The sequence below is a fragment of the Pecten maximus genome, chromosome 2 (genome assembly GCF_902652985.1).
Source record: "Pecten maximus chromosome 2, xPecMax1.1, whole genome shotgun sequence".
In the NCBI taxonomy this organism is placed as follows: Eukaryota; Metazoa; Mollusca; class Bivalvia; order Pectinida; family Pectinidae; genus Pecten; species Pecten maximus.
In genome coordinates, this window is record NC_047016.1 from 51,032,335 (window position 1) to 51,049,247 (window position 16,913).

A 16,913-nucleotide genomic window follows, 5' to 3' on the forward strand; every position below is an offset into this window, starting at 1 on the left:
GGAGGCTTTGTTGTAATAGCTATAATGCCAAATATTTGTTGTAACTCTTTTTGTTGTCCAATAGTTTGTGTGTAAAGTGGTTTGTTTGTACATATGTTGTCCAATAGTTTGTGTGTAAAGTGATTTGTTTGTACATATGTTGTCCAATAGTTTGTGTGTGAAGTGATTTGTTTGTACAAATGTTATTTATAGTTAAGTAGAAAATGTGTGAAGTGATTTGTTTGTACAAATGTTATTTATAGTTAAGTAGAAAACTTGTTCCAAGCAGCTAAATAAATTTTATTGAAAGCTTATACACCTGTATTGTCTTATTTTTCAAAGGTCTGTTTGTTTTCAAATTTCTCAGCTTAATATCATACGAACAGTTATTCTGTGAAGCTGTGTATATTTGGAACTATCTTTCCTTTATATACAGAGTTATTGCCCTTTGTTCCTTCGTTATAGATTGTCTGGAAATGTGGGCAATATACTTTTTGTATACTTCAGTTGAGTAAATGATGAAGAGAATCTGTAACTTGTCCAGTACACTGCACTATTTGTAGAAACCTTGCTAAATTAAGCTTGCTTGAATCCTAAAATTCTTAGTAATGAAAACACACCAGAAATCCAATAATCAGAGATATTAATACCTAATTCAAAATAATTGACAACAAAATGAATTCAAAATGTTATCATTTATTTTGATCAAAAGCATCCGATCACCCTGAAATGAAATAAGATACAGGTACATACCATATAATATGACAAATTCTGAGAACTGCCATTTTTTCCAGTTTCTATACAGAAGACTTCGAACATTTCACTGTAATTCTTAAGATCCTGTAACTGAATGAAAATGTTATTTATTTTCAAATTGATGCATGATTAATGTTGAGTGATAGCCCATACGTGGCCATTCATTTGAACAAATTTGATAAGAATTCATCCCAATGTATTGCCAAAATTATATATTAAACCGGCCTATTAACAAGAAAATGTGAAAATTCAGTATCAATTGTATTAGGGAGGATGCTGTGACACTCCCTCTGTATAGTATATCAGAGAGACCTTGGTATCCACCTTACCTGGAAAATGACTAGTATCTCTACAGGAATCAAGATCTCCGGAGATTTAAGCCAATAAATATATAAACAAAATTTTCAAAAAATTTATTCTTGATACTAACTGACAATTACCATGTACAGAGTCTGGTGTAGAGGATTCACTTTATCCTGTACCAGAAATTTATCATTAAATATCATTTAATATCATTATTGAATACCATTAAATATTATTGAAAACCATTAAATTTATCATTAACTGGTGAAGGCTTAGAGCCCAGATAAACTTTGAGGAACTTGATCTATATATACATGTATAATATTCTTGTTACTTTTTATGCCCCCATACAACATAGCTGGTCGGGGCTGGACATAGATGAAATAGATTTAAGCTTTTAGCATATTTTGGAGGTCATTTTTGAGGGTCAAAATAAAGCCTGGAACCGGGCTATTCATGTTGATGATATAAATATAGATTAATTTTCCAATACATGATTTTGTATAAATCAACTTACAAAACATTCATTTATTAAATGAATAGCTAGCTTGTATGAATTTTCAGAATTTTTAGAGGATCTGCTTCAACTCATCAAATTGATATTTGCATAGATTTCGGTAATATGATTAGAAGTACAAATCACAACACACAAATTCAGAGACAAGTTCAGCATACATTGTAACTCTCAGCATCGGAAGACAATATCTCCCAAAATATTGAAGGAAGTTTTGATTCAAATTCATATAAATTAAAATATTCAAAATCTAGAGTAAACAAGACTTTAAGATTAAGCGACAAGAAACACATTTAAAAGTTAAAAATAATTATCAGAGTAATGGATATAATTCACAACACCTACAACAGTCAAAGAGAAACTGAAATTATTTTGACTAATTTGGAACCATAAAGTGAAAATATAGATGTATTCTAAGTAAACTGTGAATAGGCTTATGATGAGGGTATATCTCAGATTTTTGTATTATATCATAACAGGAAATATAATTTATACAATGTGTTCGGTTATATATATTGCTGGAATAACCCTAAGGGTATATTTTGTAACTTTATAAAGGGAGTCATGGGCCGCTAGAAAAGATGGACTGTTCAACAAACCAGTAAATGGATCGAAAAACGAGGCAACTTCATAATCATCATCAAGGTTTACTGCATTCTCGAAATTCCAGGAGGTGTTTTCTCATAGGTTCTGCTGAAGAGGAAATATCACTTAAAGAGACAAACCTCTAGGATTTAGGAGATTTTGCAGGATATATCATATTTCAATGATTCATGATGATGTTGATCAATACTGTGATACATATTTCATGATAAAGCAACACAAATGACATGGTTTAAATCAAAGCTATCACATAACAGTAATTAATCCACACAATCTTTCTTGATAAAACTCCACATTCTCTACAACAGATAAAACAACACATGGGTCAAATGTACACTTGCTACAAGATAAAATGACATTGGGTCTATATAATCCTATAATTACCAATTGTAGTCGTGTTGTTGGTATTTTTCAATGAATCCCTATGATTTGAAAAGTTTCAATCAAGTGCTACACTTATCACAGAGATATCATTTCTTTTTTAGTTTAACACCCTGAGAACAGCTAGGGTCATTCTGAGGCAGAGTTTTCTTGTAGTAGCTGGTGGCTACCTCAATGAACAACATTCCAACATACAGGATTTTACCCAGAATATTCTCCCAAAATAAGCATGAAAACAACATATAAAAAGACAAATATATTCAATAATGTTTTCATTAAATAATTGATAATATATATTTCAGCAATAAGCCCATGTTTGACAGTACCGGTAAGCCAATGTCTGACAATAAGCCCATGTCCGACAATAAGCTCACCTTTATCTACTAGAAGAAAGTTGTTTGTCTTCTGGACTTACTGCCAGGGAAAATCTGATTATAATTATTATTATATTTTTATTTTTTTTCCTTATACAGGACTGCATTCCTCGAATTCATTAACTATGATACAAGAAGGTCAAAATAGCCAGGTAATTATGACATACATATGAATGGCCAGGTAATTATGACATACATATGAAATTATGAATGGCCAGGTAATTACGATGTACATATACATGGCCAGGTAATTATGACATATATATACATGGCCAGGTAATTATGACATACATGTACATATACATGGCCAGGTAATTATGACATACATATACATGGCCAGGTAATTATGACATACATATACATGGCCAGGTAATTACGACGTACATATACATGGCCAGGTAATTACGACGTACATATACATGGCCAGGTAATTACGACGTACATATACATGGCCAGGTAATTATGACATACCATGTACATGGCCAGGTAATTACGACGTACATATACATGGCCAGGTAATTATGACATATATATACATGGCCAGGTAATTACGACATACATATACATGGCCAGGTAATTATGACATACATATACATGGCCAGGTAATTATGACATACATATACATGGCCAGGTAATTATGACATATATATACATGGCCAGGTAATTATGACATACATATACATGGCCAGGTAATTATGACATACATATGAATGGCCAGGTAATTATGATGTACATATACATGGCCAGATAATTATGACATACATATACATGGCCAGGTAATTATGACATACATATACATGGCCAGGAAATTATGACATACATATACATGGCCAGGTAATTATGACATACATATGCATGGCCAGGTAATTATGACATACATATACATGGCCAGGTAATTATGACATACATATACATGGCCAGGTAATTATGACATACATATACATGGCCAGGTAATTATGACATACATATACATGGCCAGGTAATTACGACGTACATATACATGGCCAGGTAATTATGAAATACATATACATGGCCAGGTAATTACGACATACATATACATGGCCAGGTAATTATGACATACATATACATGGCCAGGTAATTATGATGTACATATACATGGCCAGGTAATTACGACGTACATATACATGGCTAGGTAATTATGACATACATATACATGGCCAGGTAATTACGACATACATATACATGGCCAGGTAATTACGACGTACATATACATGGCTAGGTAATTATGACATACATATACATGGCCAGGTAATTATGATGTACATATACATGGCCAGGTAATTACGACATACATTGTATATATACATGGCCAGGTAATTACGACATACATATACATGGCCAGGTAATTATGACATACATATACATGGCCAGGTAATTACGACATATATATACATGGCCAGGTAATTACGGCATACATATACATGGCCAGGTAATTACGACATACATATACATGGCCAGGTAATTATGACATACATATACATGGCCAGGTAATTATGACATACATATACATGGCCAGGTAATTATGACATACATATACATGGCCAGGTAATTATGACATACATATACATGGCAAGGTAATTATGACATACATATACATGGCAAGGTAATTATGACATACATATACATGGCCAGGTAATTATGACATACATATACATGGCCAGGTAATTATGACATACATATACATGGCCAGGTAATTATGATGTACATATACATGGCCAGGTAATTACGACGTACCATGTACATGGCCAGGTAATTATGACATATATATACATGGCCAGGTAATTATGGCATACCATGTACATGACCATGATAATGATAAAATATTTGTTAACATTTTCACTGAACTGCAGTAGACATTTGTGGGCTGAATTATTACCCGACATTGGCTGATTGTCAGATAGATATGGTAATTACACTATACTATGTCTCTCAGACTCTTTATCAATATGAGCTATTTTAACATATGAGCAAAATAAATAAATATAATCATCCATACATTAAATATTCTAAAATATTACAATTAAAATCAAACGAACTAGCTTGCTTTGTAAAATGCAATTTGTATTAAAACAAAATTTAAAAAAAATTAAGCTAAGTTTTGAGCACATTATGAAGTCATTTTATAGGATATCTTTTATCAAAACAAATAAAATATTTATAATAAATATAGAAATTGTATCATTCTAACCTGAATGAATGGCCATCCTGAATATATACAAATCACAACACAACATCAAATCAGTAGTGTATAACTTGTTTTGCACCAAAATGTAAAATAAATTGATGATGATACATCACTTCATCAATGCATCACAGGGCATATGCTGAATAAATATTATTTATACCAAAAGTGTCCTCATGGAAACCTCTAATAAAATTCTGTCGATTTTCAGGGACTTTCTGATTAAAGAGTCTACAGTTTCACTGTTGGAACCAAATTCTTTAGCCATTGCAGAAAAATCAGGATCGAGTAGTCTGGTTAGGATAGACTCCGTACCATATAGAAAATATTTACACAATATCAGAGTTATAACAATGATATATTCTATTTCTTCTCACAGAAGAAAATCGTATAAATAGTGCATATGTAATCCTTTACACAACAGTAAGTAATACATTAGCATACAATTATGAACACAACAATTCTTTAGTCTACATTATAGACAGATACGGTTTCTGCCCTCGTTGTCCACATGTCAATTGACCGATACTGTTTCTGCCCTCGTTGTCCACATGTCAATAGACAGTTACGGTTTCTGCCCTCATTGTCCACATGTCAATGTGACCAATACTGTTTCTGCCCTTGTTGTCCACGCGTCAATAGACAGTTACAGTTTCTGCCCTCGTTGTCCACGTGTCAATAGACAGTTACAGTTTCTGCTCTCGTTGTCCACGTGTCAATAGACAGTTACAGTTTCTGCCCTCGTTGTCCACGTGTCAATAGACAGTTACAGTTTCTGCTCTCGTTGTCCACGTGTCAATAGACAGTTACAGTTTCTGCCCTCGTTGTCCACGTGTCAATAGACAGTTACAGTTTCTGCCCTCGTTGTCCACGTGTCAATAGACAGTTACAGTTTCTGCTCTCGTTGTCCACGTGTCAATAGACAGTTACAGTTTCTGCTCTCGTTGTCCACGTGTCAATAGACAGTTACAGTTTCTGCTCTCGTTGTCCACGTGTCAATAGACAGTTACAGTTTCTGCTCTCGTTGTCCACGTGTCAATAGACAGTTACAGTTTCTGCTCTCGTTGTCCACGTGTCAATAGACAGTTACAGTTTCTGCCCTCGTCCACAAAAGTTTATATCCTAACGTGTCCATAGGCAGTAGGACACTTTCTTCGACGTCAATCTGAAAACAGCAAAGACTGTCAGCCATATACAAAAGCAACTACAGGCTTCTACATCTGGTTAGTATTTAGAGAAAAAAATATTAGTTTCCACTCCTACAATATCAACACGGTGTAACACTCGAAAAGTCGAAAGTAGGAGGCAAGGTTTGATTCACTTTGAATTTCAGATCAATCTGGCAAAAATATCCCAAGCACACATACTTCAGTAATGTACCTTTGTTTAGAATCCTTAAATATCAATGCATGCTATTCTTTTGTCGTATGACAATGATTTGAAAATGAGAAAATATACCCAAAGCAGTTTGGTAGCAGACAATGCATTAACTGTGGAACATTTAGAGCAGTTTTGCAACAGGAAATCTGATTGGTCAACAGCTCTGTACTTTAAATGTTGACCAATCAGACTCCCTGTTTTAAAACATCTCCGAGATATATATCCTACTTCCATCTTTTAAAAAAAAATTTGATATTATATTTTAGTGTCTTGTTTTAGATTAACATTAGATTAAACTAAAATGCCCTTACCTGGAGTAGGTGTTGTCAAAAATAAGGGTGTACACCCCGAGCTGTTTGGCCGTCAGCTCACCCTTCACAGCCTGTTTGTGGGAATCACACTTACACGGTGGCACCAATATCTGGGCGGCCATTGAGGGGAGATCTGTCCGAGTCTGGTATGTCACACTGAACACAATGTCCTATAAAGTGACAGTAAAATCGAAGTATATATTTTGAAAGACAAATGTATTTTTCTCAAACTTCAAACTTAACAGAAAAAACTTCTGTAACTATATAAAATATGTTAATTTACAACCATTATAATTCATATTATTGATTTCAACTCAGAGGCACCAGACACCACACAGTCACACCAGGTACAAGTCAATTTCAGTCTCAATGCCACGTTTATTGTTCATATGTCCGATCCTTGGATTATCTCCCTCCTGCTGTGGCTGACTTATCTCCTAATCATGCTACCTGTACTTGGATTATGGGATTATTGCCCCTTTATTGTCTGTCATGAATTGTCTCCCCTGTATTGTCTATCTGGTTATCTCCCCTGTATTTTCTATCTGGTTATCTCCCCTGTATTTTCTATCTGGTTATGTCCCCTGTATTGAGACTATCTGGTTCCTTTGGTTGTGAGGTGAACTTACCATGATCCACCATGAATTATCTCCCCTGTATTGTGTCTATCTGGCTATCTCCCCTGGATTTTTATCTTTCTGGTTATCTCCCCTGTATCATGTCTATCTGGTTATCTCCCCTGTATCATGTCTATCTGGTTATCTCCCCTGTATTGTGTCTATCTGGTTATCTCCCCTGTATTGTGTCTATCTGTTTATCTCCCCTGTATCATGTCTATCTGGTTATCTCCCCTGTAATGTGTCTATCTGGTTATCTCCCCTGTATCATGTCTATTTGGTTATCTCCCCTGTATTGTGTCTATCTGGTTATCTCCCCTGTATTGTTTCTATCTGGTTCTTTTGGTAGGGAGGTGAACTCACCATGATGTCTCCCTTGCATTGTAATGAATTATCTCCCCTGTATTTTGTCATATATTATCTCCCCTGTGATATTAATCTCGTTATCTCCCCTGTATTGTCTATTTGATTAACTCCCCTGTATTTTCTGTCATGAATTATCTCCCCTGTATTTTCTGTCATGAATTATCTACCCTGTATTATATATCTGGTTATCTGCCCTGTATTTTCTATTTGGTTATCTCCCCTATATTTTCTGTAATGAATTATCTCCCCTGTATTTTCTGTAATGAATTATCTCCCCTGTATTATTTATCTCGTTATCTCCCCTGTATTGTCTATTTGGTTATCTCCCCTGTATTTTCTGTAATGAATTATCTCCCCTGTATTTTCTGTAATGAATTATCTCCCCTGTATTATTTATCTCGTTATCTCCCCTGTATTGTCTATTTGGTTATCTCCCCTGTATTTTCTGTAATGAATTATATCCCCTGTATATTGTTTCTATCTGCTTTCTTGGGTTGTGAGGTGAAATGCAAACATATTATCTAGATCCACCATGTGTTACCTTGGGTTGTGAGGTGAACTCCCAACACAATATTGTATTCAATTTGTCCACCATGATAGGAACAGCAAACCTACGTCCAGCCCTGAGGGTCACCTCGTTTGTACTGTTAATCATTCCCTTCTCCAGCTCCTCCGTAGAGATGGTTAGACTTGTCGTAAGTCTGTACAAATATAATCAGAAGGGACTGCTATGAAAAACTAATTCTATTCCATAGAAAATGTTATATGATATAACACAAGTCTTGAGGATTCAAAGAGAGACAACTGTAGCAGAGAAGTACTGATAAAGTTTAATGTGTATTTTATGAAATATCAAATATGTACACAGAAAAATCTGATGCCTAAAAATAGACATACATGTATTCAAAATATCTGTTTTTTTTCATTTTTTAAATTTAGTCTTCCTTATCTGTAAACTCTGATTTGACAAAAATATAGATTTTTTTTGTTGAGAGGAGAGGAAGTGGTAATAACAGTGCTTGTATAAATCATGCAACAATCATCAGTTTTACACAAACCAGTAATACATTAGATCCCATATCAGTCAAATGAAACACTGATCTTTTCTCTTCTTTTCCCTTCTTTCACTCTTCTATCAAAACATTTAAAAACTTTATATAACACTATATAGCAGGAGCAAACTGCAATTGTCAAAATCCATGTTAGCCGCCTGTTGGCCATGTTGTTTTCTGATCAGTCCCAAAATGCAATATTCAAAACTAGGGAACTTACATATATAATTTGAGAAAGATTCCTTTAATACTTTACTTCAATTGTCAAAATCTCAGATGGCCGCCTTTCGGCCATGTTGTTTTCTAATAGGTCCCAAAATGCAATATTCAAAACTAGGGAACTTATATATGAAATTTGTGAAAGATCCCTTTAGTACTTTACTTCAATTGCCAAAATCTCAGAAGGCCGCCTGTCGGACATGTTGTTTTCCAATCAGTCTGAAAATGCAATATGGGCAACTAGGGACCAAGGGGGAACTTATATATGAAATTTGAGAAAGATCCCTTTAGTACTTTCTGAGAAATAGAGATAACAAAAATTATTTCCGGAGAGATAGATGGACGAACAGACCACAGATGCAGGGCGATTTGTATAGGCCACCATCTGATGATGGTGGGCTAAAAATATAAAATCAAAGCATTTCCCTCAATAACAACTGTATTGTCTTAAAAGCTTTGGTGAGGTTTAGACAATTTCATATTTTAATAATATTTGTTTGAAATTGTAGCAAAATAAATGAATAATGTAAGTCAATAGACAAATATACTGTATATTTAATCATTACGTTGGATCCAAGGGGACTGGCTGTGAATCTTCGCTCATAGACTTCGAGATTTCTTCGTCGCTGATCATGTGGAAGATATCATCTTTTGAAGGTGCAACAGCTCCCTCTTCTTCCTCCCTGTCAACACATGGTGATTGTATCAGGAGATATTGACAGTAAGTGTTTAGAAAGTGAAAATATCAGAGATATCATCTTACTGTGTATACTTGCACCTGCTGTTAGTCAATAAAGATCTTACCATCCTGACCCCCCCCCCCCCCCCCCCCCCCCCCTCATATCCCAGCTTTGGTTGGTCACACAGTTGATTGTTGATATGAGAACTGAAGAACCAATCAGAACACATTATCTTTCTAGACGAAGCTTAGAGGTATATTATGTAGTATGACATCAGTAACCCTTACCCTGTAGCGGTTTTCTTCACCTTGGTCTCTTCGGTCTCGTTTTCACCGACCAATGCGATAGAGATATCTGTAGCTACTTGACCAGGGACAGTGTAGTCCTCCTCCTTATCTGTCCTGGACCCGTCCATGGAAGACTGATCTGTTGGGTCTAAAATTAAACAAATACAATACATGGATTTATGATTTTAACAGAAATAACTAGGTAATCTACATATAACATTTGAGAGAGATCCTTCTGGTACTTTTCAGGAATAGCAAAAACAAGAATTTTTTACAGGCAAAAAGTCATTTAAAAAGCATCTGTCATGGCTAAAATCAAAATAATCGTTTATTAATTGAAAACATGTCTAATTCAAGATACAAAAGAACATAACTTCCCCGATAGCTCAACATTCTGACAAAATGATCATATCCGGATGTATAGTATTTTACAATACACAGAGGGCTTATTTATGAGCAGGGGCTTAGTTGCAGATAAATACAGCATTTTGAACAACTGATTTTTCGTGACTTTTTTACTCTAATAGTGACGAAAAAGATAGCTTCTTGAAAAAACCTTTTAAGCATAACCTTTCTTAAGTTGTTTAACAGTTACCCTGAGGACTCTACCGTAGAAGTGCTCTCATTCATCTGACTGGCCCTTGGCTCCTTGCCTTCCGATTGGTCGTCTGGACCTTGTTCCATCGATTGACCACGACTCGTTCGGAACCTGCAATGAGGAAGTTCTAGCGTTTCCTCGAAGTCGTTGTTTTCCGTTTCTGGGGTATCTGCCTGGTCAGACTCGACTCGACTGTACCATAGGTAACACAGGTTACACGCACGGGACTTTTTACTGTAACAAGGGGAGGTAAATCTTATAGAAATCATTACACAGTAAAAGGTTTTCATAATGTAACAAGGGGAGGTTACTCTAATAGAAATCATTACACAGTAAAAGGTTTTCATAATGTTACAAGGGGAGGTTACTCTAATAGAAATCATTACATAGTATAAGGTCTTCGTACTGTAACAAGGGGAGGTTACTCTAATAGAAATCATTACACAGTAAAAGGTTTTCATAATGTAACAAGGAGAGGTTACTCTAATAGAAATCATTACACAGTAAAAGGTTTTCATAATGTAACAAGGGGAGGTTACTCTAATAGAAATCATTATATAGTAAAAGGTCTTCGTACTGTAACAAGGGGAGGTTACTCTAATAGAAATCATTATATAGTAAAAGGTCTTCTTAATGTTACAAGGGGACGTTACTCTAATAGAAATCATTACATAGTATAAGGTCTTCGTACTGTAACAAGGGGAGGTTACTCTAATAGAAATCATAACATAGAATAAGGTCTTCTTACCGTAACAAATCTCTGAATTTGTGTTTGGATATTGTACTAACTGACAACTAATTAACTCACATTAACATACTACAGTGATGAATGTCTTTGAATGTTTTGAAATCCTCAAAATAAACCTTCTGTAATATTTGAAAGATTTATACTAAGTTCTTGTTCTGAGTTTTCTGAGACAGCATAATTACTTGCTGTGTTGTTTCTAGACTAACAATCAGGTTCAATTGTAGCATATATCATAGTTGCTATGTTCCATTTCCTTTTTGGCTAGTTTTCTATCATTGAACCAACACTGATATTTACAACTCAACTCTATAACGTACCTGCTGTGGGCCGTCATGATCCAGTTGCTACTACAGTTGAAACAGAAGATCTTCCCACACATGCGGCAGTGATGCTGTCAACAGATTTATTGAAGCAAGGTAAAAATTAGCCAGACTCTATACTTGTTTAACTTTAAATTAACAAATCTAAAGAGAACATTTATCTATTATATTAAATCAAATCATGTAATTTGAAGCTGAAACAGTTTTTGAGTCATACAAAGATCTTAAAAAACTAAGTGATAATTTCAGAATATTGTAAATTATGAAAATTTTTTTTAAAATATGATACCCGATATGAAAATATATATAGCACTGCTTCCTTGAGTGACCTTGACATTGTAACTACAAACAACAGTCCAGATGACCTTGACATTGTAACTACAAACCACAATCCTGTAATCTTTTTGACTATGTTGACATAGATGACCTTGACACTGACCTTTCTGACTGTGAAGGAGAACTCCGTTTTACAGCCGAGACAGTTGAGAACTGCTTTGTCGTCCATCCATTTTTCCTTGGCTTTCTCTTTCTGTTGATAAGCCAGCTGATCTGATTTCTGCCACAGCGTATCTTTTTCTCTGTAACCATGACAACCAATGTAACTTTACATAAAAGAACTTCTATATTGAGTTATTTCCGATAAAAAGACTGGCATTTAATGTTATCTTAAATTTGTGTAAAAATAGAGAATTAATGAAGTGGGGGTAATATTGTTATCTATGTCGGCCGTGTCCCATTCCGTTATGTCTCATCTTGACCCGTCCCCATACAATGTAACTAGCTAATCTCAGGAACTGCTGATGCAATCCTCACCAAACTGTATTTCAAGGTGTCAAGTGGCAATGGGGCATTTATGTCTTAAAGATATTTTCTAGTATTTTTTGTTCAAATTCAAGTCATACTGAACATGCCAGGATTTCATTCCATTTGTAGCCGGCACAAAATTCATCAAACAATATCTACAATAAAATAAATAAGTATTAACACTTTTAACTGAAATATCAGATTATATTTCTGGACATTGAGTCTGTCCAATGAAATTATATGGACTAAATCCACTTAATACAATACCTTTATTCAAAACTTAACCTGTAAATGCTCTCCGACATTGTATCCAATACTATCATTTTTATTAAAAGTGTTCTGGAGAGAGTAACAAGTAACCAACAAAATGTTGTGTGGCCTAATGACAGATATTATCCCTTGTTCAGTGGCGTGTTTGTGATGAGGAACATGACGTAAGAAATTATACAACATTTTACCGAATGAGCTTGATGAGCTTTTTCTTCAATTGCTCGGTATCTTTTTTGAGTTCCGAGATTTCGCTTTGGCTCTCCATTCCTGCATCATTTAGTCGTCGTTCAGCTTCCTCAAGCTGGCTCTAAAACACAAAAGGAACCCCATAGGTCTTTAAAAACCACCAATTAAGTCACATGGAATCCTGTCAATGCCATTTGTATCTGGATACATGTATAATATTCATTCTCATTACTGGTAAAGCAACACCAAGGAAAAGGCAGTTTTAGAGTGGAAAGATTATTTTAATCATGCAATTATTCAATTTTTCTTAAAATAAAGCAGTCCTTTTAAATCATTGTAAACGCCTTTGTCAATATTAAGCACTTTTGATATGGTATTACAAAGCGCAATTAAATGCTAATTCTTCGATTTGTGAAGCTGTATCACATTTCCTAATTAAATTATTTCTTTACCAATCTTAAAATGTTAAGCTTTAAATTATGCAGAGCAGAGAAAATGTGGAAAAAGTCTGATATATATTGTAAGTGCAATTTAAAATATACTTTTTATTATTTATTAGAACATAATTTATGTAATGGAAGTTATATTTTATCTATAGCAGGTGAGTAATGCAGACATTTTATAATCAATCACAAAATTCTGCCTTAAAGACACAAGTTTTCTTAATGCTTATTGACATTTGATTTAACAGAGGGTCAATAGTCCAAGTTTCCTCTGACCTCAACACCAGACACTAGACATTCTGACAAATAAACATCTCATTTGTCTATCAGAATGTCTTGTATTGTGTGATGAGGCCAGAGGAAACTGGGTCTAATGGTAAAACACATAACATAGAATTCTGAATATCAAGCATCTGATGAGCCTGAAAAACAATTAAATCTACCGTGTGGGTTGGAACCATGCACTAACTAGAAAATGAAAACCACTCATGCATTGATCTAAAACAGCAGTCATTGGCTCGCTTCCTTTAGATTTCCATTAATTTTCCACAACATCTGTTTAAATTACAGATGTGCAGTTTTATTGTAGCAAAGCGATGGATACCTCTGTATTACTGAAGTGTGTGTACATTGCTTGGGAAATATATAAAATATCCATACAGATGTCTAAACAATACCATTTCCTTAACAGATATATGATCCATAATTTATAATGAAAATGAACGTGATACAGATGCTGACCCTGAACTCTTCAGTTCCTATTAGGACAGATACGCTGTCACTTCTTCTTTCCCAATATATGTAATAGTATTCCTACTATTAGGAAAATCTTATGTTACATATAAATATAAAAATCTCTAGCCTGACCCTACCTTTAGAGATAAAACAACTGATTTCTCGGTCTCCAAATCTTTTCTGGTCTGAAACAAAATAGACATGCATGCATCATATGGGATTGTAATGTGTAGGTTTATGGGCGTCCAAAATAAAAACAGAAAAAAGGTGGGGGGGGGGGGGGGGGGGGGGGAATTCTTCCTTCTTCCTTCTTCATCCTAAAAATTGTCTAAAAAAAATACTGTAAAATTTTGATTATCTCTAATGAGAGTATGATGAAGTTGTGAAAAACTGAAATCAAATTACACAGAATACATGAGCATTTTTGTTGTTGATTCATTGTTTAATTGCTTGTTTTCCAACAATGAATATAAATGAGTAAAATTTAAGAATTTCCAATAAATTGAAGAAGTCATTACCTTATTGGGAGGGAGTGAGTTGTATATTTAATCGTTTGTACTGTGTGAGGGAGGTCTTATTTGTGGTAAAATGTGGTAGTGTAGCTCTACTCAAAATGAGAACTCTTTAATTAAATCATGCATGCTCTAAACAATACATCTCATAACAACCGAATTCTGATATCGGATTCTGTTGTCTGTATGTCTCAGAGCACATGATTAATTAAATTTAAATCACTGCTTCCGCTAGGGATCGAACCTGAAACCTCTGGCTAACTAGTCTTACGCTCAACAAATCAAGCTAAAGAGAAGATCTCTCTAGCCGAGTGGTATATAGCAGCGAGTAGTATTTACTAGGGTTACATGTACTGTGTATCAGTGTGGAAGTTGTGATAATGATATCTGTATAAATAAGATGGTTATACGGTACATAATATCATATATATTATTTTGTTGCGTGGAGTAAAATTCTATTAGAGGTAATCTGTGTATAATAGAGAATTAGCACCAACAAGCTAAGCTGGAAATCAGAGGAAGCACAAGCCAACCAGGGAGAGTGACAGCTTTATACACATCCAAACACTATAGATCTACCTATACCTCGTGTTATCATTAACTCGGCATCAATTCATCATCAATTAAGAATTCTATATAAATAATCATTTATTTGTTACATAAAATATGTGAAATAATATTCTACAATTCAATGTTTCTGACGAAATTAAAAAGTGTGCACAAAATAAGTAATCTATATTAAACAGAGTGCATAATATTTTAACACCAGAAAAATGGATTATATTTATTTTTTTTACATGTCATAAACAAAATGTGAAAATAAAGCATTATATACAGTGTGCATAATATATATTTATACACGTACAATGTTTATGTATTTTTTTCATCAAAAAAATCATTAGATACACATATACAGCCAAACTTGTACATGTATATAGAGACAAGCTCAAGCACATCATGAATATTCAACTATTATTGTGGGTCTGATAACACAGGTGGTCATTCAACACAGGTGGTCTCATAACACAAGCAGTCTCTTAACACAGGTGTCTCTTAACACAGGTGGGTATTTAACACAGGTGTCTCATAACACAGGTGGGTATTTAACACAGGTGTCTCTTAATACAGGTGGGTATTTAACACAGGTGTCTCTTAATACAGGTGGGTATTTAACACAGGTGTCTCTCAATACAGGTGGGTATTTAACACAGGTGTCTCTTAATACAGGTGGGTATTTAACACAGGTGTCTCTTAACACAGGTGGGTATTTAACACAGGTGTCTCTCAATACAGGTGGGTATTTAACACAGGTGTCTCTTAACACAGGTGGGTATTTAACACAGGTGTCTCTCAATACAGGTGGGTATTTAACACAGGTGTCTCTTAATACAGGTGGGTATTTAACACAGGTGTCTCTCAATACAGGTGGGTATTTAACACAGGTGTCTCATAACACAGGTGGGTATTTAACACAGGTGTCTCTCAATACAGGTGGGTATTTAACACAGGTGTCTCATAACACAGGTGGGTATTTAACACAGGTGTCTCTTAATACAGGTGGGTATTTAACACAGGTGTCTCTTAACACAGGTGGGTATTTAACACAGGTGTCTCTCAATACAGGTGGGTATTTAACACAGGTGTCTCTTATTACAGGTGTGTTTTTAACACAGGTGGTCTCTTAGCACAGGTGGGTATTTAACACTGGTGTCTCTTAATACAGGTGGGTATTTTACACAGGTGGTCTCTTAACACAGGTGGGTATTTAATAAGGTGGTCTCTTAATACAGGTGGGTATTTAATAAGGTGTCTCTTAACACAGGTGGGTATTTAACACAGGTGGTCTCTTAACACAGGTGTGTTTTTAACACAGGTGGTCTCTTAGCACAGGTGGGTATTTAACACAGGTGGTCTCTTAACACAGATGTGTTTTAACACAGGTGGTCTCTTAGCACAGGTGGGTATTTAACACAGGTGGTCTCTTAACACAGGTGTGTTTTTAACACAGGTGGTCTCTTAGCACAGGTGGGTATACAGGTGGTCTCTTAGCACAGGTGGGTATACAGGTGGTCTCTTAGCACAGGTGGGTATACAGGTGGTCTCTTAGCACAGGTGGGTATACAGGTGGTCTCTTAGCACAGGTGGGTATACAGGTGGTCTCTTAGCACAGGTGGGTATACAGGTGGTCTCTTAGCACAGGTGGGTATACAGGTGGTCTCTAAGCACAGGTGGGTATACAGGTGGTCTCTTAGCACAGGTGGGTATACAGGTG

The 16,913-nt window shown here is 35.1% G+C and overlaps 1 protein-coding gene across 1 annotated transcript in view; it reads right to left on the reverse strand.

Annotated features, from left to right (window-relative positions):
• Positions 1-5,722: 5,722 nt before the first annotated feature.
• The window catches only part of LOC117322405 (FYVE and coiled-coil domain-containing protein 1-like), a 42,579-nt gene continuing 31,388 nt past the window's right edge, over positions 5,723-16,913 (reverse strand). Inside the window, 10 exon segments of the mRNA XM_033877282.1 lie at positions 5,723-6,278; positions 6,805-6,974; positions 8,329-8,488; positions 9,625-9,741; positions 10,026-10,173; positions 10,622-10,857; positions 11,689-11,762; positions 12,131-12,269; positions 12,954-13,072; positions 14,267-14,314. Coding sequence (XP_033733173.1) covers positions 6,236-6,278; positions 6,805-6,974; positions 8,329-8,488; positions 9,625-9,741; positions 10,026-10,173; positions 10,622-10,857; positions 11,689-11,762; positions 12,131-12,269; positions 12,954-13,072; positions 14,267-14,314 — 1,254 coding nt within the window. The 3' untranslated portion in view covers positions 5,723-6,235.